Source organism: Oenanthe melanoleuca, chromosome 2, assembly GCF_029582105.1.
Source record: "Oenanthe melanoleuca isolate GR-GAL-2019-014 chromosome 2, OMel1.0, whole genome shotgun sequence".
NCBI lineage: Eukaryota > Metazoa > Chordata > Aves > Passeriformes > Muscicapidae > Oenanthe > Oenanthe melanoleuca.
The window spans coordinates 50,896,852-50,924,644 of record NC_079335.1 but is presented as its reverse complement, the minus strand read 5'-3'; the positions used below and the strand labels follow the sequence as shown (position 1 = coordinate 50,924,644).

Genomic DNA, 27,793 nt, shown 5'->3' with positions numbered 1-27,793 from the left:
CGAGCGGGGACGCGGCAGCGGCGGTGTGGGCATCCTCGGGCACCGAGCGGCGGCGGCCGAGCCGGAGCGCTGCCGGGGAGGCGGCGTGTGGGGCGGGAGCCCTGAGGAGCGGCGGCGGTCCCGGTCTCGGTCCCGGAGGGTGCCCGTGGCCCCCGGCCCGCCAGCCGCCTGCCCCCAGCGCCGGGCCGGGGGCTGCCCGCTGAGGCGCGGGCGGCGCGGCGGCAGTGGCGGCGGCCGGAGCGCAGGAGCGGGCAAGGAGCGCGGCGAGCCGGGGACATGTCCGCCCCGTTCGGCAGCCTCGTGCGGTACCTGTTCCCAGCCCTGCTGCTGCACGGTGAGTGCGGGGCCGGCGCGGCTGTCGCGGGTCTCGGTCCGCGGGGTGCCCCGAGCGGGCTGCGGTGTGAGGGGCCCGGAGCCTCTGTGGCGCGGGTGGGTGCGCTGGGTCCCGCCTGCCCGGGGCACAGACCGGGCAGAGAGACTGTGGGGAGCGGGGAGCCCCCGCTGGCTCGGCCCGACCCTCGTGTGGGAGCGGCACCGCCGGCCTGGGTAAAACCGCCCCGCTCCACAGTGCGTGCTGCCGGGTTGTGCTGCAGCCCGGGACTGCTTGGATGGGGCAGTTGGTCCGGGCACCTCACGCAAAGTTTCTTCACTCACCTCCCGGCAAGAGCTGGCGCTGCCGAGCTCCGGCGCGTTTGGTCGGGACACCCTGCGGGGCCCGCGTTCCTCCTCTTATCGGGAAAAGGTTTTTGCCGTGGAGGTGTTATCTGGGAAGCCTTCGGTAGCAAAGTATGCCATCACCGGATCTTGTGCGCAACTAAAATTGTTTTGCTGCGGAGCACGAAAATTCCGGGTGTTATTACACACAGTCCTGCTTTGACAGCCTCGCAGTTTAACCCTGGACTGGCATCTCTCTGAAACTGCACAGTAGGCAAAATTGTAGTGAGAAAAGTCAGTGTATTTAAATTTGAAATTTCAGCTTGTAAATTCATTCTTAGACACTTTAAACAGATAACTCATCTTTCCAGAAAGTCAGCGTTCTTGGAGAGAAACTTCTGAAAAGGAGGCAGTTTAATGAGCTGCTTAGGTATGTCTAACATTTGGCAGCCAGATTTGAAAAATCTGGGTATGATATACTGAAAGTGTGACTCAAGCTACTTGGTTACAGCATCATTTTGAAGAGTGTTCCTAATTCTGAAGTCTTTTGTAGCATCCAACATCCATCAGTTAAATTTCTTAGGACCCCAAGCTTAGCTGTAAAAAGGAACTTTTTTAACTGTTAAAATGCAAGTGACCTACTTGGATTCAGTGGGAGATCTGTGAGCTGGGGTTAAGGATTTCAAAGCTATTCCTGGGGTTGGTTTTGTGAAGCGGGAATTGCCTCTCTCTGTGTTTGTACAAGTGCTAAGCTCACACTGTGGTATTTAATAAATAATAAAGAGCATGGGCTTCTGATGGTATATTTTGTTTAGAGAAAGAAAGAGTAGGAGGCTCTGATCCCCAGGAGGGGGTTTTATACTCTTCTCAGAGCTCAGCTATGAGATCCGGAGAGCGTAGAAACATGTTTAGCTGAGCTAGACCTGACAGGACGCCAGAGGTGTTCTTTAAACTCTGTGATCTGAGATGTAAAAGTTGAAATGGGAGACTTGAAGTTAGAGGGTAAAGAGAGGAGGTGTAATTGCAGGGTTGGACTCCCTGGCTCATCTGCTTGGAATTACAGAGCAGAGCTGAGTGCTGGCTGGAGCAGGAAACAAATCAGGGCCAGTGATCAGATCAAAACAGCAGCTGCCAAAAGAGAGTGATGAAGGAAAATCATCCATTTCTTCCATCTGCAGTTAGATTTCACCAAATAACATAAACCTGAGTTCTTGTAGAAAGACACAACTCACTGCCTTGTATATGAAGATTAACATCTTGGTAATGTAGCAGTTCACAGTTTGGATCAGAGTTTCAAGAGTTTGGAAACTACTGCCGTCTTACAAACTTGGAAATCATATCAGTGGCATATAATGCACTGAAACACGCATGGAAATGTGTTTACCCTATTGGCTTTAACTTGGTCTAGAGCTTTTCTGTCCGTGCCATACAGTCAGTAGAAGCATCCTTCGATCAGCAGCTATCCCTAATCACTAATGTGTAAGGATAACCAGCAATCCCAGGAGATTGCAGTGTTAAGTCTCTTTGCAGCATGCAGTGTTTTCTTTCTGGGTTCCTATTGCATATGGCAATTCAAGGGTTAAAAGTGAGTGAGTGTGGGTGGGTGGTTGAGGATTTTTAGGGCTTAAAGCTTTGTGACACAACTTAAAAAGTCCTGTAAGGCTAAAGCTTCTGCTTTCATTACCTTAAGAAATGCCTACTTTAACATCGCTGAATTGAAATTTGGAAAAATTAGTCTTCATTAATCAAAATAAAACCTGTACATGTATAGTGTCACCAAAAAAAAAAAAAAAAAAAAAAGGTTTGCAGCTGGAAGTTGTCCATTATCACTGTTTTCTTTGCTTAGACAAAAAGCCACAGGAGTTTCAGATGTCAAACACTAAGATTATTCAACTCCAAAAAAGCTGAATAATAAGAGCTACGTTCAAGTGGATTCAAAACAAATTTGGTTAATTTATTTTGTAAACCTAACCTTTTTTATATATAAACACAGATGCTGAAAAAAAACCTTTAGTGTATTTCTGATTATGCTACTGTTAGAGTAATGAGTTAGAAACTTTAAAACAATTAGTCGATAACATCATGGAAATGGTACTAATAAAGATGATGAAAACAAGACTGATAGGCTTTTCAGCACAAAACTGTTTATGCTTTTAAAAGTTCTTTGGCAATGTTGCTTAAATTAGTTACATAGTAGAGTTTTATTTCAAAACTTTTTCAGGAAAATAATAAGTAAATGCTTCAGGAGTTATAAATACCCATAGCCATGAAATATGCTCTGTGCTAGAGACATATGTGATCTGTTTCCTCAGTTAAATAATGTATTTCACAATCTTGAAGACAGTAAAAAGATGGAAAGACATACTGCTTAGTGTAAGACTTGGAGCATTTGCAGGGAAAGTTAGAAGACGGACTAAATTTTATTCACAACTTTGTCAGCGTAAATTCCATTTCACTTATTTTTGTAGCTCGAGTGTGAGCTAGCACAGTGGTAAGATGTTGATGTCATCAACAGAAAGGGTAAATTTTTTGTGCTCTGTAGGGTGTCTGTAGAAAGCAGGCTGGCATGCAATGGGGCCCAGAAGTAGCCTCAACCACATTGGAGGCAAATACCTTCAGCTATTCAGGGCAAGGCTTGAATTTCGTTAGTGAGGTGATTATTTAGGGCTGATAGAGGGGAGAATTATATGTAATGAGTTTGTTTAGCGCTGTCTTCACCCGGACACAAGTCCCAGGGGAGCTGAGGGCAGTTCTGCATGGACAAACCCAGTGCCAGGGTGAGGGTACAGGATGGAGCAGATGTCTCTGACAAAGAGCACCTTTCTTGCAAAGAGAGCAAGACCAAACTACCACTGATACTGAACTGCACTGACATCCCAGTGCTGCACCCATTCCTGTCAGGGGCAGAGTGCCCACTGCCCTGAAGAAGATGGGCTTTAACCCTTCAGGGTTCCATGAAGAAACCTTCACTCCGGGCAGTGCCATTTCACCTTGAACAGGTAGCAGCAGCCATCCCAATTGAGAACTTCAGCTAAGCAGAGGTTGTGGGCTTTGTATCTGCTTGGCACTTGGTTCTCTGACCTCTTCCAAGAGAGGGCACTGCATAAGGACCAAGGTGTAGGGTAACAGGGGACCTCCATGCTGGGCCTGTCAGCTTTGAGTGGGTTACTTTTTAGCTGTCCCATGTAAACATACTTTGGAACCCTCCTCTGGATCTTCCATGCTCTGAAGCATTCATTTTGCCTCTCATAGAAAGCTGCACTTGGAAACTCTGTGTGCACAAGAGAGGCAACAGATACATGTGAAAGGAAGTCATTGTCCTGTCTGCTTCCCTGGCCATAAAACCCGGCTTTCCTTTCCCAACCCTTTTGTTTGTAGTAGCTAATTTGGGCCCCAGTCTTGCGAGGACTCTTTGAAGTTTCAAGTGCAGGGAAAACACTGGTAAACACAGCTCGTGGCTTGGTAACAGGACATTATATTCTCCATGGCAATTATGTAAGCTTGCACTGGAGCTGAAAGCCTGTCATAGGCATTATCTGACACTATCCCACATCAAGAAAGAGCATAATCCAAATGTCTATTTATTTAATTGTGCGGGGCAACTGCCCAGATAAGGAGAGCTATAAAGTTAATCCAGCCAATTATTCTTTATCTATTGTAAGGTTTTTCCAGTTTCAAACAAGTTCTAACTTGAAAGGAGATTGCTGCAGGAGTAAAGCATGAATGTTAAAATGTTTCTGCCAGAGATTAAGCTATTGCTTATTTTGAACTTACACTATCACTCAAGGTTGTTTTACTTCATAATAAAATTTTGTTCTTCTGTATTTACATCACTAGAAATTAAAAAAAAAAAAAAAAAAGTTAAGTGGTTCCTGCTGAGCAATCACAGTCTAAATCCAGGTTTGAATCCTACTTTGAGGTAACATCTCTTCCCCACATAGCAAAGGATGAACCTGTTGAACACCTGGTAGCTTTGAGACTGGTTTGAAGCACTACACTTGGACATGTTCGAAGCTGTGGTTTAGATTCTGGTAGAGACGTTCATTAAACTGATAAAATCTAAACAGTTTAAGATTATTGGCCTTATACTTTAGCAGTCTGGCATAGCTGTGAACAGAATTTGGCCTGGATGTTGAGGCACAAATTAAATTAAAACTATCTGTGTTCAAGCACAACTCTACTTATTATCTTTGTTGCAGTTGTACAGTATTTGCATGCTATTTTTCAGAAAACCAAAACATTCATTCTAGCTGCTTGCAGTTTTTTGCAGAAATGTTGGCGGAGAGCTTTGTCATAACCATTTTTGGAACATATTTGGGTAATGGGCTGCCAACAGATTGCCCTTTTAAGATTTGCATTTTACTCGCAGCTATGCGCAGAAATCTTTGAAGAACTTGAAAGTAACCTATCTTCCCTTAACAATTACTTTTATCTTGAATGGTTGTTCCCACATCAGATACAGGTTTATAGGTGAACATGAGAGCCTGAAGCTCTCTGTCTGGTGTGGTGCGTGTTCCTATCCACGTCTTACAAGCATGGCAGCTGTGCAGGTCTTCACTTTCCCACTCAGGTGGATGTTGGATCCTGCCCCTGTAAAGTGTGGTCTGGGATCACAGGCCCTCAAAGATCTTTGTGATCTCTGAGGGTCTGGGCAGGGATCTCCAGTGAGCTGTAACACCTCTGATGCTGTATTCAATTAGTTTCATGCTAAAGCTCTGTCACTAGGGCTTGATTTTGAAAGGGAAGCTGGATATCAGCTCATCATAAAATGCTTTTGTTTAACTACCTGGCATTTCAGGTGGATTCTTGAATTTTCCTTTTACTTTTGGACTTGCTGCTTTGTGAAAACAAATGCTATGGGGTGGGGGATACAATCATAACGATCTCCGGTTGTGGTGTAGCTAAAGTGAGAGCCAACCAGAGACTTAGCAAAATTATTGTTATTGGTCTCATTCAAAGATTTTTTTGTTTGTTTGTTTGAAGTCTGTCACACTTTTGAGTAGTAACATAGTGGGTGGATTTTGGTTTTATATTTTTTAACAATTCATAACAAAAGAATTCAAACAGGCAGAGAGAGTCTGAAGTATTCTCAGCTGAGTCTGAGATACTCAGATATGGAGATACTGAAACATCCCATCTGTCAGTGCTGTAGAGAATAGTAGACTTGGATCTCTCTGAATGAAAGTAATGTCTCCAACTATGTTGCAACTGCATCTACTCTCCAAAGTGGGCTTCTAAAGAGTCGTGAAATTCTTTTCCCAGTTTTGTGAAAGCATGTTTTAACCTTGAGCCTTTCCAGCAATGTCTCATTGAACATGGCAAATGGATCTTTTGAAATAAGTGACATCATCCCTGCAGTTCCTCAGTTTTGCAGAACACCTGGTATGCACTGCCAGGGGTGGAGCACAGGGGCACTGCACTGCCTCTGAGCACCTGCTGTGAGGAAAAGCACAGAAGATGGTGTTTGATTTACTGCTCTGTGTGGAAAGCATGTCACTGGTCTCAGTGTTTGACCTGCACATGGTACAAGGGGAAGCTACATCTCCTTTGTATAGAGTTGTATCTACAGGCATGACAGTAACTGCAAAAGTGTTGAAATTACTTATTTGTAAGGAAGAAGTTTGCACTAAATGAAGTTTTCCCTTGCTCTAGTAAGGCAAACATAGGTAAAGGTTCCATTGCTCTCTCTTAATTTTATACTGTATTTCATATTCTGATATTCTGATCCTGTGATGTTGTTTAGCATTATTGAGATCAGCTTGAGAAAGACTTGGCGATGTTGCTCATAGCCCAGCAAGCCAAACATCCCAGGCTGCATCCAAAGCAGAGTGGGCAGCAGTACAAGGCAGGGGATTCTGTCCCTTTGCTCTGCTCTGGTGAGATCCCACTTCAAGTACTGTGTCCAGTTCTGGGGTCCCCAGTGTAGGAAGCACATGGACGTGCTGGACCAAGTCCAGGGGAAGCCATGAAGATGCTCAGAGGGCTGGAGCACCTCTTATATGGCAACAGGCTGATGGAGCTGGGGCTGTTCAGCCTGCAGAAGAGAAGGCTCTGGGGAGACCTTAGAGCATCTTCCAGTACCTAGAGATCCTGCAAGAGAGCTGGAGAGGGACTTTTGACAAAGGCCTTGTAGTCATAGGAGAAGGAGAACAGCTTTAATCTGAAAGAGAGGGCAGGTTTAGATTAGATCTAAATCTAATCCTATCTTTCTTTAGGAAGAAAGTCTTTACTGTGAGGGTGATGAGGCAGTAGAACAAGTTGCCTAGGAAAGTTATGGATGCCTCATCCCTGGAAGTGTTCAAGGCCAGTATGGATGGGGCCTTGACCAATCTGGTCCTCTGGAAGATGTCCCGCCCATGGTCAGAGGGAAGTGGAACTGGATAATTTTTGAAGTTTCTTCCAACCCAAACTATTCTATGTGTATGTTTTCTACATCTCTCCCTGTGTTTCTGCAGCCTTCATTATGTTCTCATGTTTCTCTTGATTACCTGAATTTGTTCTTGCCTTCATTTGTCACACTTGGATGGACAGTCCCAGACAAATATCTTCTTTCCTCAGAGGCTATTGATGCAAATCTCCCTTCCATTCCCTAGTTGCAGATTATCATTTGCAAGTTGTGGACAGAACTACATTCATGTGACATGGAGAGCTGAGGCACAATTGCTTTTGAGCTGTATCAAAGAAGACACTGTATAATATCGCATAAAGTTTGACTCCTTTTCAAAAACTCCTTCTTTTCAATATTTCCTTCAGGGAATAATTGAGAATGTCTGATGTGGTTACTGCGTTTTCTTCTTTGATATGTGCACATACAAGATGGTGTCCTCCCACAGAAGGAGGCTTGAAGAAATTAAATCCCCAAGTATGTCTAAATGAATAAATCATTTCTAAATGCATCTGTATTCATGAGTCATATGACATGAACTAGGCAAACTGGGAAATAGCAATGCCTTGGAAATAGTTGGTTGAACAATTTCAAAACCTTCTTGTGACAGCAGATGAATTTTCAAAATCCTTTTTCAGTGTGAGATAATTTGTCTGCAGGAGACACCATGTTGGAAGTTAGCACTGGTGGCTACAACCTCTGCCATGTACCTTGCGTGGACACAGAGCACAGACCCAACCTAGTCAATCCTGCTTCTCCAAAGATGCAGAGCATCACCCTGACATGGCTATACCATTCCTGGCTAAAGAATGGGAGTTGTTTGATGCTAGCATGAATGACTCTGCTCAGCAATGTGGGAATATCTGAGAACTTTCTAACTTCCAAAAAGGGAAAAATAGTGAACGCCTGAAAATCAGCCTGCTGTGAGGGCATCTCAGGCAGCATACTCAAATATCAAAGTATCCCTAGTATTTATTACCCTATAGAAGGCAAGACCATAAATTCTCATTCACATTGAAGAGTTGTTTGTGGCCTGCAACGTAACAAAGCTATCAGATTTTCCAGGAAAGATTTTGTGAGGTTGTATTCATTAATCTCATTAAATCCTGGTGTTGTTCAATGGTGAGCAGTGTTTAGGTTAAGGTATTTATTGTATATCTTTCTGATGATTTTTTACCCTGTGTCCCAGACAAGACTTTGCTTCTGTTTAGCTGAGGAATTGCTGTTTTTAAATGGTCGACATGTATTTATAATTTTGGCAGTGCAATTTCTCCAGCTGCTACCCAAGTTTCTTCCAGAAGATCTAAGATGTAGCCAAGACCTAGCCAACATAATGAATCACTTTTTTTAATAGGAAATGGGAAAGGCTAAGGAAGTATCTGCCTAACACCAGGCATGTGCCCAGGTGTTACATGGGGCCTGGGGCATAAAGCAGAGGATTCTGTACTGGGTGGCTCTCAGTGGTGAGCCCCAACAGCCCCGTTTCTTATCCAGGTCAGCTGAGAAGGCAGCAGAAAATATGGGCATGAACCCCAGACCCTGCCCCTGGAAGCATGTTATAGTGAGACATCCCTTTCCTGAGATGGCTGCCCCAATTTCCCAATTTCATTATTTACTCAAATAGCCCCTTCAGCCTACCCCTTTTCCATTTTGTAGTCCTATAGTGCTCAAATTCCTTCTGGCAATGTAATACAGTTTCCAACACGTTACGTAAGGTTCATGTTTGTCACCTTTTAACCCCTAGATGTGATGTTTTCTTTTGATCTGTGTTTTCCAACATATCTAAGAGCAGCTGTGTCTAAAAGAGTAAAGGCACATTCCTTTTGAAGCTATGTATTCATTTGGTTCAATTAATATTGTGTAGAGAGCATGCTGGTGGATTTTGTGTATATACATTACTCAAAACCAAAATTACTGTGTACTGGAGATAAAGTTAGCTTTTGAAATTCCTTTTCCCCTTTAAAATAAAAATAGAAGGATGTGCCTTTAATTGACCACCTCAGTCATCACAGAGGCTTCCTGTGTGCAGAGGCTTTGCTTTTAATATCTGTTTTCCCTTGACTTTAAAGAGTAGTCTTTATTTGCAAGTTTATTATAGAAGCATTCAAATTAGAGGTGGGCTGAAACCGCAAAGTTTGTGTTCGGATCTGGATGCAACTTTCTGAAAGTTTGAAAGTCTAGGTTTTCGATTGTCCTGACCAGAGATTACAGAGGTGTCTGTAAAGTTCAGTTTCAGAGCCACATCTCCTGGGTGTGGAAACACAACACTTCAGTTCAAGCTCTTTTCCCCAGTTTATTTCATAAATTGATGTAGTGGATTATTAGTGGTGTGACAGAAAGAAAGAGCTTCCCATAATTTATTTTTTTTTAAGATGAGAAAATAAATGTAAACAGTATTTGCCCAGACACATAGCAATATGAACAAGTGTCATTCAACACAAGATGGTCACATCCTTTATCACATTGAAGTCCTATTTAGCAGGGTCTCATGACATAATTTACACTTCCTGTCACAGGGCTGGGAGAAGGTTCGGCTCTTCTTCACCCGGACAGCAGGTCCCACCCTCGCTCCTTGGAGAAGAGTGCCTGGAGGACTTTCAAGGAGTCACAGTGCCATCATATGCTGAAACACCTTCACAATGGAGCCCGGATCACTGCACAAATGCCTCCCAAAATTGAAGGCCACTGGGTCTCTACTGGGTAAGAAAAGATAAAACAAGATGCTTGGGATGGGGAAGAGAAGATGGTAAAAAAGCAGAGAGGGAAGGATGAATATTCCCACTTTCAACAGCAGAAATATTTTCTTTAAGAGGATGATGCTCTAAATTCCAGATGCTCTCTATATGTTTATGCATAAAAGGAGAAGGAGCAGCATTATGTACATTAAAATGGTGTGCAGTAAAACTGTCTTGATGAATCAATTTATTGTCTGGATATTAAACAGCACGCTGTGGAATATCTTTAAATCTCTATGAATAGGAAGGAGCCTACCAAGCTGCCAAAATTGATGCTCATTCAAACAAAACATTGTACTATATTTGTCTCCATGCATTAAATCAAATGGGTCCTTGTTTTCAGAGCATGTGTCTATCTCAGATTTTATCAGCAAAATGAATGTTGAAGCTGTATTTCACTAGTCCTGTTACTCTTTATACCTGATAACTTGTATTTCAGAGAGCTGTTTTGCTTTCTGTGTCTCAGCATGCAATATTCACATGCTCATTGGAAGTGACTTGTAGTAGAAAAGACTGGGGTTTTTTAACAGAAAGTAGTGTTTTTCAGGGTGAGAGGAAATGGTCTCAAGTTACACCAGGGGAGGTTTAGATTAGATATTAAGAAAAATTTCTTTGCTGTGAGAGGGTCAGGCATTGGGATAGACTGCACAAAAGATGTGTAAATGTGGCACTTGGGATGTGGTTTAGTGGTGAACATTGTGTTGCTGGGTTAATGGGTGGCTCAATGGTCTTACAGGTCTTTCCCAACCTTAACAATTCTACAGTTCTGTTTATATGAAGCAGTGTAGAGGTGACAAGGGGAACAAGTTTGAAGGCACAGAAGAGCTTCCTACAGGGAATAGAATTAAACTGGAAGTAGAATTTAACACTTTCAGAAAATAAAAAGGTGGGGGGGGGGGGTGCAGGGGGGGAGGCGTTGGGAAGAGAGAGAAAGAACCCATAAAGCCTGAATATTGCATGGTCCAAGTTCAAGCCAAGTGGTTTTGCATTAACAGTCAGAAGTTTGCATTGATTGCCACCCCTGTCAAATGTTTGAGTAGAAAAACTCAGGAAATTATCTGCATATCCACAGCAGACCAGAGATCATACACAGAGAAGCTTCTAGAGCAGCTTATAAGCCAGTTCTTTGTGCTGTTCCCTGGACGTATGGCATTTCTCTTTCTGATGTTATCAGTCATTCTGCTAAATCTACCATGCAAAAGAGAGCAATGGATGTTTAGTAAGCTGCTACTATTTTCAAGGAAGAATTGAGTTACATGGTGGTCCCTGGACAAAAGGCAAAAGCAAAACATGATTCAAAGTGTTTAGGCCTACAAGATAAAGCCTTTAGATATGATCACCATGAAGCAGTGTATTAATAGCAGCAGAGGGAATTGTTGGATAATCGGCAGGCCACGGATGCCGAGTTCCTATTAACTCCCATTCCTGCTGAAGGGATGTTAGCACCCAGATGCCTCTGTGGACCCACATGGGTCTTGTTGCCTGTAGTATACATGATGTGCCACCTTGCTAAAGTTTTGTTTCCACGCTTTCTTTCCTCCCACAGCTGCGAAGTTAGAGCAGGCCCAGAGTTCATCACAAGATCTTACAGGTTCGACAACACCTCGGCATTCAAGGCTTATCAGTTCTATTACGGTGGCAATCGCTGCACGAACCCCATCTACACCTTGGTCATCCGTGGCAAAATCCGTCTCCAAAAGGTGTCCTGGATCATCCGGGGCGGCACCGATGCCGACTACCAGCTCCGCAGCGTACAGATCATCTGCCACAACGAGGCAGTGGCCAGAAGATTAGGTGAGCTGGTGAACCAGACGTGCCCTGGATTTATCCCAGAAGGCAGTCCCTGGAAGCAGGGTGTGAGCTATGATTTGCTGAGAGAAGAGAACGGCTGTGAATGCACCAAGGCTCTGAATTTTGCCATGCACGAACTGCAACTGGTCCGTGTGGAGAAGCAGTACCTGCACCACAATTTGGACCACCTTGTGGAGGAGCTATTCCTTGGAGACATTCACACTGATGCTACTGAAAGGAGGTACCATCGGCCCTCTAGTTACCAACCTCCTCTTCAAAATGCCAAGGTACGTGTGGGGCGTTTGCATATATCATCTTTTGAACATACTGGTGACAGAATGTAGATGTGCTTCTAATACGAGGGGTTGATTACAGCCTTAATTAACAGAAGATAACAGAATTCAGTTTGTGAGGTGTTTTTTTTTTGTTTTTTTGGGTTTTTTTTTGGTGATTGCAAATATGCAAAAAAAGTAATCTCGTGAAGTAAACTCAATAAAGGCCACTCTGAAGATGGAATCAGAGACTTGTAGGCAGAAGTGGGAGTAGTTGGCTGGGACCATGGCTGTAGGCTAGCAGCTGAGAGGAAGGTTTCATATAGAAGTAAGATAGCAGAGGAGGAACAGACATCAGTGGATACTTCTGCAGCATATGGAAGTTGGGTGATCCATAACCTGAAGAGGAGACAAGGAAATTGGAAGGTAAACACACGGAAGGGGCAGCATGAAGGGAAAAAAAATGATGGGCTGCACAGGTCACAGATCCAGACACAGGCACACACATTAATGAAATGAAAAACAGGTGAATGTGGAATGGGGCTCTAATTCCATTTGATAATTCAGTTTTCAAAGGGACCTCAAAGTACCCTCAGCTTCATGGGGAGCTGATCAACCCATAGTAAGTTGAATAAAACTCAAACAGGAAGCACAGACACTGATGGCCTGTAGCAGGAAGGCTGTCATAGTCCTTTCCTGGTGACATGTCAAAGGCAGACAGCAATTGGAACCACATTGCCACGTGCTGCTGCTGCTATCGGTGTGCTCCAGCTGGGCATTCCCACAGCATCATTTCCAGCTAGTGGGTTACCACCATTTTTAATCATCTCACCACAAATAGTTCAAAAGTCAGTTACAGCTTATCAGCAATAGCAGGAAACACAACAGGAGAAGGGAGAGTTTTGAAGGGAGAGTTTTTGAACCCTTCCATTCGGAGTTGTCTGCCCTGGGTTGTTTCTGTCTCCTGTGAACAAAATATTTTAGTAGTTTAGGTCCTTATGTGATCTGCCTTGAATTGCTTTGTAGCCTGGCTTAGGGATCATTTAAATCCAGTCAGCTAGTTTGTTGTATGAAAACTACAGTAATTTTTGTCATTCTTACACTGTCTTCAAGTGATCAAGGACAAATTTGAGTTTTCTTTTTAAACTTACCTTCCCAAAATAGAGCGTTTCAGCAGCAGCAGATGTACCACAGCCCAATCCTCTGCAAAATGTTGTTTTTCTTTAATTGATTCAGACAACCCACATCAACTTTCACTTGACTGATTTGGGACTGAGGGTTCTTTCCTAGATCTCTTCCTTGCAGGTATCTGTAGATAGAAATTAACAGATAGCAGCTGTATTGTATCTGTTCTAGAAAATATTGTAGATCTTTTTCTAACCCCTTGAAACAGAGGCAAGATCTTCATTTAAATCACTGGACCTGGTGTCTTATTCTAGGCTGATACGTAAGATAGTAAATGCCTACACTTCCACCTTGTAGTAATTTCATTGTAGTCAGGGCAGTCAGATGTACTTTCAGACAGCTTTAGAAAATTAAGATTGTTGTTCAGGCCTGCTGTAATTTTAGGTAATGATTTTCCTGCCTGTCTGTTCTGCTATTGTAGCATCCCTTTTTCTTTTTGAAATATAGTGGCTCTAAAATACAATGTTCAAATTCAAGGGACCAAATTTTGCATAGGAGAGGTGTGTTTCTTGAGACAGTTTAACTAAGAGAAGCTGAGTCTGCTGATACTAGGCTTTCAGCATGATATAAATAGCAATACCATAAAAAATGAACCTTTGCTTCAGCTGGTGTGCAAGATTCCAAGATGTGGGTTTGTTGGTTTGTACCTAAGCATGAAGATCCCCTATACCACAGGTTCTCAACAGGCACTCTGACCTACTGTTTGCCAAATGCAGGAAGAGCAGTAACAGAAGTGCTCTTTTCTTTTTTTTGCTTGAAGTCCAGGCAAACATACCGTTGAAAGGTTATAACCCTTCCTTTTTGAACTCTTTTCCTTTTTTAATTGTTGCTCCACTGGGACCCAGCTGAAAATGAGTTTAAATGCTAAATTGAGTTTAAAACTACAAGTTACAGACTCCTCTGGAAACTGGACACCATGAATAAATAGAAACGTTAAATCAACTTGTTTTTTTAAGGTTTCTACAGTCATACCAAGAGGTTGGGGAGGCCAGGAAATTGCTTCTGAAGTGAATCAGGTGTATTGTGTGGAATCTTTCATTTAAGGCTTTTTTCATTTCCTTTTTATTTATTTATATTTTAGACTCATAAAGGCCTGCCTAAAATAAGTTAAGAGGATTCACATTTTGAGTTAAATTTATAGTTAAGCCTCTATATAGAAGAGAGTTCCACCCAGCCCAAGAGTTTACACAGCCTGTAAGTTGGATGTGGTAGCCACATTCATTACTTATGTGGTTGAATTGAACGGTAATTAAAAGCAAATGATTGCTGGATATGTTAGGAATGCCAAAGCCACATGATCAGGACTTTAAACAAATAGAATTGGACTTTATCCAAATTCCTGCAGCGATTTCACTGCGGGATGGTAAATCAAAAGGGCTGTCCAAAAACCAGACAGCTTTATGCTGAGCTACAAATCTGAATAAATTCACAGATTACCGTATCTCAAGTGTTCATATAGAATCAGGGAGCTTATAAAAACATCTAATATGTCATCTCTAAAGGCTTTAGAATTCTCTTAGATAAGAACATACCTTAAACAAATTCCTCCTGTAAAATATGTGGAAATTCTTGAGAGCAGATGATGAATAGGTCACTATATAGATTTATCTTGGCTGTTTTCTAACCTGGCTGAAGATTCTAGTTAGGACTTGGTGATGAATGGAGATGAACATCTTTGATGTCTCTTGACACTGCAAATTTATCAAGCAATTCAGGCTATCACACATGGAGCTTCGAGCACATGGGTGGGAAGGGCAGGATGGGGGAACTGCTTGGTCATCATCACATATATTACACAATTTTTTTCCAATTAGGATAACACCAAGGAGGCTGCCTGATTAGCTGTAATATCATAAAAGTATACAGGGACTTGTAGCATGAAGGAAGGCTTGAATGCAGTATTTGTTCTCTGTGCAGGACAGAAAATGTCTTCAGAAATGTCTGCTCTAAACTACAGAAAATGTGTATAATAGCAGTACTAGGAGACTTATTTCACATGTAATTGCTTCAGCAATATTGCTTTGTAAACAAAGAACTCCTTGTGCTATTTTATCATATGACAGAGTAATGGGAAATATCAGAGCAGGACTGTGATGACCGGTCATTCTGGTTAGATCATTACTTAGGAATAAGGCTGACATAGTCTGGAGCATCACAAGAAACCCAAAAAGTGCTAGGATGACCTTCACTCTTTGTCATGCTCAGTCAGTTGCTGGACACACTCTTTCAGTAAGATGTTTTCCCTTTAAAATGCGACTCTAATTCTCTATTACAACTTTATTCACCTCTGGGACCTGACTTCCAGCAGCACCTGGAATTTGCAGCTGAGATGGATTCAGTGTATGGAAACTGGTGCTTTGGCTTTTGTTAAGCCAGGAAAGAGCAAAGTGTGCAAAGTTTTCTGTGCTTTTCAAAAATTTGAGTCTTCGTCTCTTTGAAACACAGTGACTTCATCTCCAGGGGAATGCTATGTACTTGTGAAGCTCCCAGGGAAATGCAATCATAAGTTAATAAATAGAATGTTAGACATGTGAAGTGCCCCAGAGAAATATGCAAAACTCAACCAAAAAGCATAATTTTGGCAGACAAAACTCCTTTGTTTGCCTGAGTAGTGCCACTAGACTTCTAGATTAAGGCAACACTTGAAGGGTGCCTTTTGTCCATCATTACTTGAAAAGAACTTTCGGTTAGGAAAATTATGAGGGGAAGCAAAGTAGGAATATTCAGAAGAATGCTCAGATGGGTTAATTCCAGGTTTATGAGCAATAACAGTGTACGTGGGGCCCCACAGAGAGGAGGAAGCAAGCATCTTTTAGCTGAGGTTGGCTGGCCCTTGCCATGCTCAACAGTGCTGTCGGCTGTGGCCCCGCGCCTTTGAAGGTGCCACGTCTGCTCTTACCACTGTCCGCTCTGCAGCTGCAGTCAAAGCCTGTCACAACTCAAATGCAGCACCAGGGATCAAAATTAACTATTTAGTCTAGTAAAATAAACCCCAGGCCTTCAGGTCAACTCAGCATATGTATCTAAACTACTGACACCTTCCTTAGGGTTGGCATCTAAACACAGTGGCTTCATCTTTTGTTAAAGGGCAGGGAAGACTCAGTGATAATATTTCAGCTTTAGAGGGCTATATAGGATGCTTTTTAAAGGCATAATAAATACATAAGGCAGCTTTATTTGGGAATACTTTATTCTTGAAAATGGACATTCGAAGTGTCCCTTTGGGTTTACCAGGAATTTTTTTTGTTAATACTTCATAAAATATTCATGTCACCATAATTTAGTATCCCTTTAATGGGACAGATGACATGTAAGCACATTCATATGAGAAGTCTGGTCTTCTCTTTGTCCTTGTCTTTTGCCCAGGCTAAAGTCATTTATACCAGGAAAAGAACAACCAGAAGACTTCAGCCTTTCATGTTGGTTTTGTTTATTTCAGTTTTATGCAGGGTTGTGCAACAGAATCAGCATCATAGATCAGACAGTTGTGTAATGGTAGTGCCTTGAGATTCCTTCGCTATCTTTCCCTTCATAAGAGCTCTTAATAAAAACCATTCCTCAATATCTTAGAATATATGGTACGCATTTGCAGATAAATCTGAGCATATCTCCACCCTCCTTCCTGTTCGCAGCACCTCTGTTCCCCACCAAAAGAAATACCCATCTGACAACTCTGCAAAGGAGTTACCGCTCTCTCCAGCATTTTACTTGCCCCAAGATTTTTAATTAAAGTTTTAAATCTTCATTTTTCTTCATTCCATTTGGCAGGCTAAGTTATAACTGTGTCAGCCGTGCTTGTCAACTCCCCAGAGCCAGGCTAATGCACATTAGTCAACTCAGTTTCATATGAGGTCATGCAAAGCCTGCAAATTATCACTTTTGTGCTGGAGAGAATTTGTGGTCGTTTTTTAAAGTGTTGTCTTGGTCTGCAGTTATCTACAGTGGTGGAGAAGTGAGCCTGATACTATCCTGAGCAATTCATAAATGTGTCCTTCCTGCAGAATTGGCTCCTTGGCAATGTGAAGCAAAGCTGTCCAGCTTTTTTTGTTGAGCTTGAAGCATTTCCTTGAATTTATGTTCTCCCAAGAATTTCCATTTGTACTCATCCTGGGAGTGCTAGTTACTAACACCTGGTTCTGTGTTTCCTTGGGTGGTGAGGTTTAAAGCATCCTGACCAGGCATGACTTGTAGCAGTCCCACCTCGTCCTGCCCGTGTCACGTGGTATTTGGGAGGTGTGCAAGCCCGTAGCTGAGTGTGGCTCTTCTCTCCCCTCTTCTTCAGCACTTCCCCTCATAGGAATACGTCCATTCACATGATAGGGGTTCTCTACCCCAGCTTTTGTGGCTTTTGGCTCCTACATCATCCCGGGATAGTGGTTAGATCTGTACTGCACACACAGTTCAAGCCTGAGCCCTTGCTTGAGGAAATTCAACGCCTTGTCTCTCATCTCACATCTCCTTGCAAGATATGCTATGTACAACATGACACACCCAGTCACATGCTATGTGGCATAGCCAATGTCAGATAATTAGTCCTAGACAGCCATAGAATTCCACAGAACTTCAGAGAAAATTAAACTGTGCTGGGAGGGTTTCTGTTTCTGACTATCTATACCAGTTGGGAAAAAGATGAAGGAACCTCATCCATGTTTGCTTTTTTTAATTAAAATCCCCCTTGCTTGGCTTCCAGAGCTCTCTGGCCTTATTACCACTTTAGCTGAGACAGTAGGAGAGAGTGATAAGAAAAAATGTTGGTGGGAATTTCCAGATCCTAAGCTATTTTCTCCCCGAGTACAAGAACTGAGTTTTCAGCCAGAGATTCAGGCTTGTTTTGGCACACATGGCTCAGTGGATTAGTTCAGAAATTGGCTTTAAAGAAACACCTGGAAGGGTGAGGAATGGTTGCACTATGGCTTTGGCATTGCAGAACTGCAAGGAGCTACCCATCATGGGAAGGGATCTTCCAGTTATTTCAGGGCCCAGTCCTTCTAGCAAGGCCCCACTATTAAAAATACTACGCTGTGCACCTAAGATAATCAAAACATAGAACCTACGTTCATCCTGTTCTCTGCTTGTTTTATTGCTTTTTAGTTTATGTCATGCCCCCATGAGCTTTTTATTAGAGAGTTCTTAATAGTGTCTGGACTCAAGCGTCCTCTGTCTCTGTTCCCTAATTTCTTTGAATGCCTGTTTTAAGAAAATAATCTTTCCCGGAAACACATGGAAAAGGACTGATCTGCAAAGCCTCAGATAGTGTAATTAAGAGCCAAAGCAAGAGTGAAATATACAATCAATTGTGAAACATAAATTACTCCATAGTTAAGTCAGATTGCCTCATAAGAGAACTAGCTTTTTCCTTTGCCCATTACTTGGGCAAAAATCATACTGAGGGATTTTATACACGGCATATTCTTCCACTAAGAAGTTTATAACGTTGTGAAAGATGGTATCAAGTAAAAACAGTTTATGTGGGCTTAGATTCAAATGCTGGTCTCAAGAAAGCGATGCATTCAGAGTATTACATCCATGTGAGGGGCTGGAGCCAGCTGGTGTCTCACAGCTGTGAAAGGGATGTTTCTGCTCCCTCCCCACCCAAACCTCTCCCTGCAGCACTCGCAGTTCGATGCAGAAAGTGCCTGGTTACCTCAGTCCCTTCATTTAGGCACACTGTCAGTGACTGGAAGGCTGTCAGGTTGGACATTCCTTAGCAGCCCAGTTGGCCACGTTCACAGCTGGTGCAAAGCCTTCAGAATTAGAAGGGCTGGACAGAGTTACAGTAGTTCAGGACCACAGCTAGGTGAACTACAGACAAGTAATAGAGAGTTAACAAGGACCTTCTAGGGTTTGCCAAAGGAGTCACCTCTGCTCACAGTGTAATAGTGGCCAGTGGTGACCAAAAAAGAAAACAGGGTGAGTTGTTGTTGGGTTTCTTCAGATTTTGAACAAGGGCAACAGAAATCACTGGTTCCCAGGTTAAATTGCCTTGGCTCACAAACTGTTTTTGGAGGATGGACTCCTGGGAGGAAAACGTGAATATAAGCCAAACCAATATACTGCTCTGCCAGAGTCTCCTCTGGGATATGATAGAAGCTTTCAAATTCACTTCAGTAGAGAAGGGACTGTGGCAGAAATTCTCTCCTACTATTGATGGATTCAACTTAAATAAGCTATGTTTCATTTTATAGCACTGTCTTTTTCTCACTTTCTGGCTTCATTTTATGTGAGTGGGGCAATCACAACCATAAAGTTACTGTCAACAGTGCCCTTGTGTCAGGGAACAGTGCAGCCAGTCTGCCCCATGGCAGGACAGAAATGTGTGCTTAAAAGGCACTGGCATGTTGATCTCCAGGAAGAAAAGGCATTATTTCTATTAATGCTAAATTGAATGCTAATCTTTCTAAATTGAAAGATACTTTTTGTATATATATATCTGCACTAACTTCACCAGTTGCAGTTAAATTACTCAATTAAATGTTCTTTGTATTTCACTAAGGTACTAATGGACCTGCTTGCAGAATTTAGCTGAAAAAAACATATCTTAAAATTTGAAACAAGCTCCACAGTGGGACTACATCCACTTTAAGAGCATGCTGACATACGGTCTCCAGAAGACCATGTGTTTTGGGGTGGAAAGACCCTCGGGAGGTCACCAAGTCCAACCTCCTTCCTCCTCAGAGCAGGGCTGTTGGCCAGCACTCCTACAGATCAACAAACACAGATCTTGTGCTTTCATCTCTCAAGGACACTTCTCAATCCTTCCTGGCAGGTTACTCACATCCACCAGATTCAATCTGTGAGGTGTTGTCCTGAGGAGCATCGAGTAAAGAGCTAAAGCTCAACATGCAGCCATCTGGGAGATTTACAGAAATACTTTTTCTTTGTACATCTTTCCAGCCCTCTTTTCTGAGGCCTCTCTGAGCACCCTCTGCAACATAAATGCTCATATTCACTGCTCTTACTTCAAAGTCCACGTGAGCTGCTATGAAATCAGCATTTCTCCACTCACTGCCTTCAGCTCTGGCTCACTTTAGGGGTGACACACAATCTTCATTAGTGGTCTGAATTCCTCCAATAAAATGACCGTAGGTAGCTTCAAAAAATGTGAAGAACCAGAGAATATATTTCTTCTACACATACTATATTTGCACCATCACAGACCAGAGAGTCATCCAAAGCCTTTTCAGCAATAGTGAAATCAGTGAAATGGCTGCTGTTCTATGTCCCTGTGATGTAGAATAATGGTCTGTGTGCAAAGTAACTACCGCTCAGGTGGTGGAAACCTCAGCCTGAAATTTCTCCACTCCTGCCACAGACTTGGAGCCTGCAGACCCCTCCTAAGACACCCAGGTACTCATACTTGGGGCTAGGGGTACTTGTCTGCTTGAGACTGCTGCATGGCTGTGGTGAGCCACCCTGGAGCTCAGCATGTACCATGGATCCTGTTCCTGTGGAGAGGGCCATAAAGCTTTCAGCAGCAACCAGCCATATCACACACTTCCCAGACTTGTGTTAGGGCTCAGCAAAGCTGACAGAGTTTAAAAAGCACTGGTTACTATTCTCCCGAAGTGCCATCCAAAAAGAAAGAAGTCTTTATGACACCCATGTTTATCTACAGTACTTAAAAACGAAAAGACAGATAAATAAGAGTTCAGCAAACGTACTGATTTCTGACACAAGCATTGCAAAATCCCTTTCATAGTAAATTACCATCTGCCAGTTTCTTTTATGATTTGAGGATGAAGTCAGCCTTTTCTAGATCCTGAACTAAAATGTTAATTTCAGATAAATGTAGACAAGGGAATTAATTTCTTACATGCTCCTCTGCTGTGCAGTCTTACTCATACAAAACCAAATGGTACCACTAATAAGATCAGAAATGACAATGCATTCCTTAAAATGTGGAGCTGATGTCACTTCAGCATGAAGTGTCTGGCCTGATGCACTGCTCTGTATCTGAGGTGACACCTACTGAGAGTTTCTGCTTTGTTTCAGAACCACGACCACTTGTGCATCGCGTGCAGAATCATCTTCCGCTCAGATGAGCACCACCCGCCCATCCTGCCCCCCAAGACAGACCTGACCATCGGGCTGCACGGAGAGTGGGTGAGCCAGCGCTGTGAGGTGCGGCCAGAGGTGCTCTTCCTGACTCGCCACTTCATCTTCCATGACAACAACAACACCTGGGAGGGCCACTACTACCACTACTCCGACCCCACCTGCAAGCACCCCACCTTCACCATCTACGCCAGGGGGCGCTACAGCCGGGGGGTCCATTCGTCCAAAGTCATGGGTGGCACGGAGTTTGTGTTCAAAGGTAGAGTAGCTTATGGACCAGAGCAGTTTGCTCATAATGACTTGGTTTCTGATGATTTCATTCTGTGATTTTCAGGGTTCTTAATTTCTTGGGAAGTTTGCAGGCATTGTGTGAACACCCAGCCAAACTATACAGCTGCATGGCATTTCGCACCACTGAAGCAATACACATTTGAGGCACAGGTCTTTAAGTACACGCAAGAAAATAAGACTTCACATTACTTAGTGATCTTGAAGTCCAGCAGCCAGACGTCAAGCCTCTGAGAGAAGTGGTTAGTGCCCTAGGGCTCCTTCAGTAGAGAGAAAAAAGCATCTTCAGAAGGCATTTCAGATCTGAAGTGGTATAAATAATTTTCTGTGGAAGACAGATGCAGCAGCGTGCATCTTTTCATGTGCTCCCAAGGGGCCCTCAAGTAAAATAAGGGTGTCCCTTAAGACAGCTCTGATTGAAGACACCAGAGCGAAGACAGGATGTATCCAACCCAAACCCATCGGGTACTTTGGAAAGCAGCTCTTGATGGGGATGCCACCCACAGCAGAGAAGCTTTCCTGTGCAAACAGCCCAATGGCACCCTGCTTAAAAAGAGCTCAGGGGCCTGGACCACTCACACAAACAAACATCTTCAAAACACATGATCCCACCATGGCACCAGCCCCAGCGGAGCCTCTGGTAGCCTCAAGCCCTGTGTAGGCTCTTCTCCTTATTTCAGTTACCACATTAGAGCATAAAGCATCTTACATGGGTCTAATTTAGAAAAGCACACAACTAGAAGAATTAAGTGAATAATCTGAGATTTTTGTAGGAGGTGGGAGATACCCTTGCCTTGTCAGAACTTTGGCTCTTTAGAGCTGCATGTGCAGCAATGTCCCATCTCAGCTCCTGGCATGATATCCAGTTTCTGTTTGCATGTCAAGTTTGTGTTGTGCCAACTTATCTTACAGATCAAGGTCACTAATTTGGCTTAGGTAAAACTTTCAGGTTCAATTTCTATAAATCAGCTTTTACACCAGCTAGAGTAAATAATGTGAACTATAGAGCTGTTGAGTCAAACGGCTTTTTATAAAAGCTCAGGAAAAGCTCCCAACAAATCTTACTATAAAATAATCTGCAAGAGAATTTGGGATTTTGGTATGTTGGGAGGCATGAGGCATGGTCATTTGCTTCTGTTTTGGTCAGCACCAATCCATTCAGATTCCCTTTTCTTGATATACAGTGTCAAACACACACCAGGAAATACCTCTGTTCAGCTTCTGCAGGCTCATTCATTTTGGCTTTTCCCAATTTTTTAACTTAGCTGGAAACTTTGTATGCCTTAAACTCCTTTGAAATAAAAGCAGGTTAGAACTAAAGAAGCTGCAGCAGTTCTACATTTGATACTGCAAGCTGCAGCCAATATTTAGAGATGAGAAAAAGCATCTTTCTGTAGGTCATCTAAAAAAAAAAGGAAAAAAGCACAGGTGATGTAGGATGATAGTGCAACTGTGGTGTTTTCCAAATTTCCCAATGGGAACTAATTATATTGTTAAGTTTATAGGGTAGCTAGCAAATGTTAAAAATGATGCAAAATATGTGATGAATGCTCCACTTATGAACTAATACAGACGTAATAAAACCTGAGTAAAGTTTTATTGTTTCCTCTTTTCCCTATCTCCTAGTATAACCAACCAGGCTTTATCTGTAAAGGATTGTCTGGAATTTATGAAAGCTCTGCTTAATCTCTGGCTGAGATACGAGGCCATCAGGTTTTCTTCAACTGAATTGGAGGGGGGTTGTTCTGTGCAAAAAGCAATTTTTGCACAGACAAACACAAATACATAAAATGGTGCTGGCCACACCTGTAATGTCAAAAATTAATTTAGGAAGGAACAAGGGGAGATAATTTTAACAGGTGTGCCACAACCTGCATGTTGGCTTTGCTTTTGTTTTTGTCCCTCTGCTAAGAGCTCCCCTCTTCCTCTCTCACAGTAAATCACATGAAGGTCACTCCCATGGATACATCCACAGCCTCACTGCTCAATGTGTTCAACGGGAATGAGTGTGGAGCACAGGGATCCTGGCAGGTCGGGGTTCAGCAGGACGTCACCCACACGAACGGCTGCATCGCGCTCGGCATCCGCCTGCCTCACACCGAGTACGAGATCTTCAAGATGGAGCAGGATGCCGAGGGCAGGTACCTGCTGTACAATGGCCAGAGGCCGAGCGACGGCTCCAGCCCCGACCGACCCGAGAAAAGAGCCACTTCCTACCAGATGCCTTTAATTCAGTGTGCCTCATCAGTACCCAGATCTGAAGAGTCACCAGAGGAGAATAAGATCAGGCTCTATAGCAGTAGGGCACCGGAAAAATATCCCAGCACCCCAGCTCTTGCTTTGTTGTTTATTTGTACTGTGTCATATTGGGACATTCTCAGCTAGAAGCGAGGAAAACTTATTTTTCATTACTACAAAGCCAGGATTCCACCAGACTGGGGGTTGTTTTTCTTCAGACAGAAAAGGACATTTATTTTCTTGATGCACTTGAATGCCTGAGAACTGTTGTTCTTTTCCTTACTTCCCTCTTCCTCCTTGAATCCCGAACGGCACTCGTTTGATGTTTGTGCTTTGAACTTCATCCAGTCTGATCCCTGGCCTGACACGACTGCACAAAAGTAATTGCACTTTAGGACTGCAGACTTCTGGGGGGAGGGAGGGCGGGTCTCCTTTTTTTTTTTTTTTTTTAAACTGCTGGGATGAACTCTATGATCCTGCTTCAGTCATCTCTGCCATCTTACTGTTGTGGTACTCTTATCCCCAACGCCCAGTTTTTCATCAGAATTTAGCTCTGGGGAAAGGCTCAGTGTTGTGCCAGTACTGTGATAGCAGCTTCCCCCTCTGACTTCACAGCTCTGATGTAGATATGTATATAGGGAGGAAACCCACAAAGATTTATCTTGCCATTATCTCACAGCTCATAATACAGAAAGAATCAGCAAATCAACAGCCCTCTGTTCAAAAAGTGCTAAATGGTTGATACCCCTAATTAAAATAATCACTCCAAGTAATTTAAGCTATTTTTGCAATCATTAAGTTGTAAAAATAACCAGTGGTTTAGTATTTTATCATTGAATTAACTTAGCTGTGTAAGTGCTTTGAGGCCTTCCTTTGTATCCAGTGAGTAGTTACAATCAAGCCCCCTCAAAGCCAGCCAGCAGCAGTAATTTTTCTGTGGGATGCACAGAGTGCACACATAAGCTGCAAATACAAAGCTGCAGGAAAGACTTCTCTTTCCATATTCCTGAGGCCTTACATACTCCACATGCAGTACTTGGGTCAGCTGGGTGGGCAGAGTAAAGGAAATGGGGTATAATGTTTTCTGCAGCCCTATTTAGCAGCATCATTTTAGTCATGTGACCTCACATAAGAACAGGGAGAAGGGTTACAGCAGCAAGTACACCGTGGTCTCTGGTAGAGCAAGAAAGGATCTGGAAACACACCCTCAGATGGAGGAACACTTGGCCCAGTCTTACAGAGGGAAGAGCAAGAGATGCCCTAATGCAACCACATCCTTCCTTTCCTCCTTGCTGAACTGTTCCAATACATGCCACCGTTTCATAGAGCTTAAATCAGCATTGGTTTTGGGAGACACTGCTGGGAAGGTGGATAGACACAGTCCTCAGAGAGCATTTGTCAACTAAAGCCTGCCCTGGAAACTCTCAGGTTTCCCTCAGTGGTGAATACATCCTTTTGTGCACTGATGCAAATCAGAGTAGACTCTGGAAGCAGTAGGGGAGATGTTTAAGGCCAGCAAGGAGTTAAAGGTTCACAGATGAACCATGCCCCCTGCTTTAATGGGGAGTGAACTGAAGGCATAGCTTAATCATGCGTTTGGGCTGTGGCTTTTGCTGATGTACACCTTTTGGCTCGCAGGAGGAGCAGGAACATCTGTAAGAAGCATAAGGAGTAAAGTTGTAGCGTTTCTTCAAAGTATAAGCAGCTGCTAGCTGCTCATCCCAGTACTGTGTCAGAAAAAGAACCTTTCATGTATTATTTTCAGCATCCTAGGAAAAGTATGTTTTGAATGTAAGTCTTTCAGCTTTACATAGTGAGTCTTCATACTGACTAGAAAAAGCATTCCTTGAAAACATGGATGTTAATTTTTTCATAGTTGGAACAGAATCAGTTCACCTAGTTTTGAGACAGCAGAAAGACAGAGGGAAGGAGCAATATCAGATAACACACTACTGAGTCAGACCAAATCTGTCATATTTTTTCTTCAGACAAAAAGTCACAGAAAACTGTTAAACTGTTGAAGTCACAGAAAACTTAAGAGTCAGGAATGGAGCTCAGTAGTCAGCAGAGAAAGTGTTCATCCATCTGATGTCAGATCCTCCTTCAGCCTATTGGAAGGATTTGAAAGCCAACTCAGCATGGTGAATTCAGCCTATCAATAACAGCTGTTCTAATCAGCATTTCTTGATGGTTTTTTGCTCCATGCAGTCAAACCTATTTGAAGAGCCAGCTCTGGATCAGTTGCTGGCGGGGGCCCGGTTTTAAGTAGAGGGTCAAGAAGGAGACAGGATTCCTCCAACAGAGTAGTTACAAACCACCATGGAGTTTGGTTTTCTCTAGACTGAGTTTTGTAATCAGCAGAGTGACACCAACATATCTCTAACTGGGTTACTGAGCTGTTACAGTCAAACAAGTCCCGTAAGTACCTGCTTCATTTCTGACTTCTGTTGGAGATACAGCAGCAGGAGTGAATTCACACCAGTTTTTATTTAAAATAATGGGTATTGTGTGGCATTCCTTAGATCACACAAGACAAGCTGCTTTCACCGCCATCGACCATTGCCGTGTGGTCCTATCTCTGAAAACATCCATGGTTAGAAGTTGCCAGACTGTGTCACTTGCCTGTGCAAGTGCCACACACAGCTCCATCCCAGCTGAAATATGTGCATGCTTCTGATGCAGGATGAAAGCAAAGACCAAAGCAACTGTTCCACAGCACAATTTTCTATATTCAATGGGGCAATCATCTGCAGTTTGTTAGTGCCTTGTAGCTCCTCTGTAAATTATCTAATGTCAAAAATGATGCAACAGTTTCAAGACAAAGATCTGTCTGGTTATAACCTCTAAAAAGCACATTCACATCTCAGATGTTTTGAATCACAGATTTACAAAGGTCTAGGTTTTCCAAGGTTTATGGTTAGACTACATGAAAATGTGACTCACTGTACAAATTGTACAATAAATGCTCTTTTTTCCCCTGTTATTTAAAGACACTTAAAAAGGAAGTATTTTTAGAAAGTCTTCTCAATGCATTACATGAAATCTGGTAGTTTATTTGTTGACCAGAAACATAATTTTATGATCTGGGTTCTTAGCATTTGCTGCACCAGCTTCCCTCCACATGCCTATATATTCTTAGTTTTTCTTTTAGCCAGTAAAAGTCAAGTTGGACAAAGCTGTAAATCTTCAGAGTGTGTAGTTTATGTGCTAGTCCATATTTTTTGTGAGGCTTCTCCTTGCTTGCAGGCACAGAACAAGGAGCTAAGCTTACCCCTCCTTTGGTTTCATCACTCACTAAACTTAACTGTTGTACAGCACCACATACATATGTGACACAATATATTCCATTCATTTTATTTCTCCAACCTGACCTCATGTGCTGGCAGCCCTGGGTGCTAAAGAAGTTAAGCTGCAAGTGGTTTAGCAGTGGAAAACTGGGTGCAAACTGGGTGATTTATCCCTTGCTGAAATGCAGAAGGTATAAAAAAAAATTAAATCATTAATTTTGGTACCAATGTTGCCAAGACAATGTTGCCAAAGCTTTTCCTTCAGTAATATCCTATTTAAGGATCTTCCTGACAGAAGAAATGGCAACCTAAAGAAATTCTTAGGCAAATTGTTTTAAGAGGCTCTATTCAAGAAACAGGACAAAAGGGATCAGAAAAGTCAAAACAAGTGTTCTTGCTCTGTTTCTATACCATTTACATATTGTGCCTGCTGTCCTGGGGTAGAATGTCATTTCTATGAACAGAAGTCTGTATTTTAGGATATAATGTCAGTCTTGCTTGAGTCGGAGCGTGCTTGCCTAAAGTGCAGGATTTTAAAAGAAAAAAAAAATCTTTTTATTTTTGTAAAGTTATAGAAGATATTTTTCTTCTCAACTATGTTCCAGATTAAACTGCTGGGGAAGTTTAAGCACTTGTTAAACTATTGATTGAAATAAAAAAGCCTAACTGTAAAATTAAGGATTTCTTTGTCTCTTCTGCATGTTAGTTTACTGTTCTGTTGAATAAGTGTAAAAACAATGTTAGGTGTCTTGGAAAGAAACAGCCAAAAACCTGACTGTTGAGTAACTTGTGCACAAAAAAGCTAGTTTTTTACTACATGCACAAGAAAACATTTCTTGTTTCAGTACATGTCTGTCACTAGGAACAGTTCTGATGGATACAGGTATGGGATTTGGGGTTCAC

The 27,793-nt window shown here is 42.7% G+C and overlaps 1 protein-coding gene across 1 annotated transcript; it reads left to right on the top strand.

Moving 5' to 3' along the window:
* On the top strand, positions 1-27,569 carry APCDD1 (APC down-regulated 1). Its single transcript, XM_056483343.1, has 5 exons — positions 1-334; positions 9,556-9,739; positions 11,321-11,852; positions 21,015-21,336; positions 23,302-27,569. The coding sequence occupies exons 1-5, from the start codon at positions 277-279 to the stop codon at positions 23,748-23,750; spliced, it is 1,545 nt and encodes a 514-aa protein (XP_056339318.1). The 5' UTR covers positions 1-276; the 3' UTR covers positions 23,751-27,569.
* Positions 27,570-27,793: the final 224 nt, after the last annotated feature.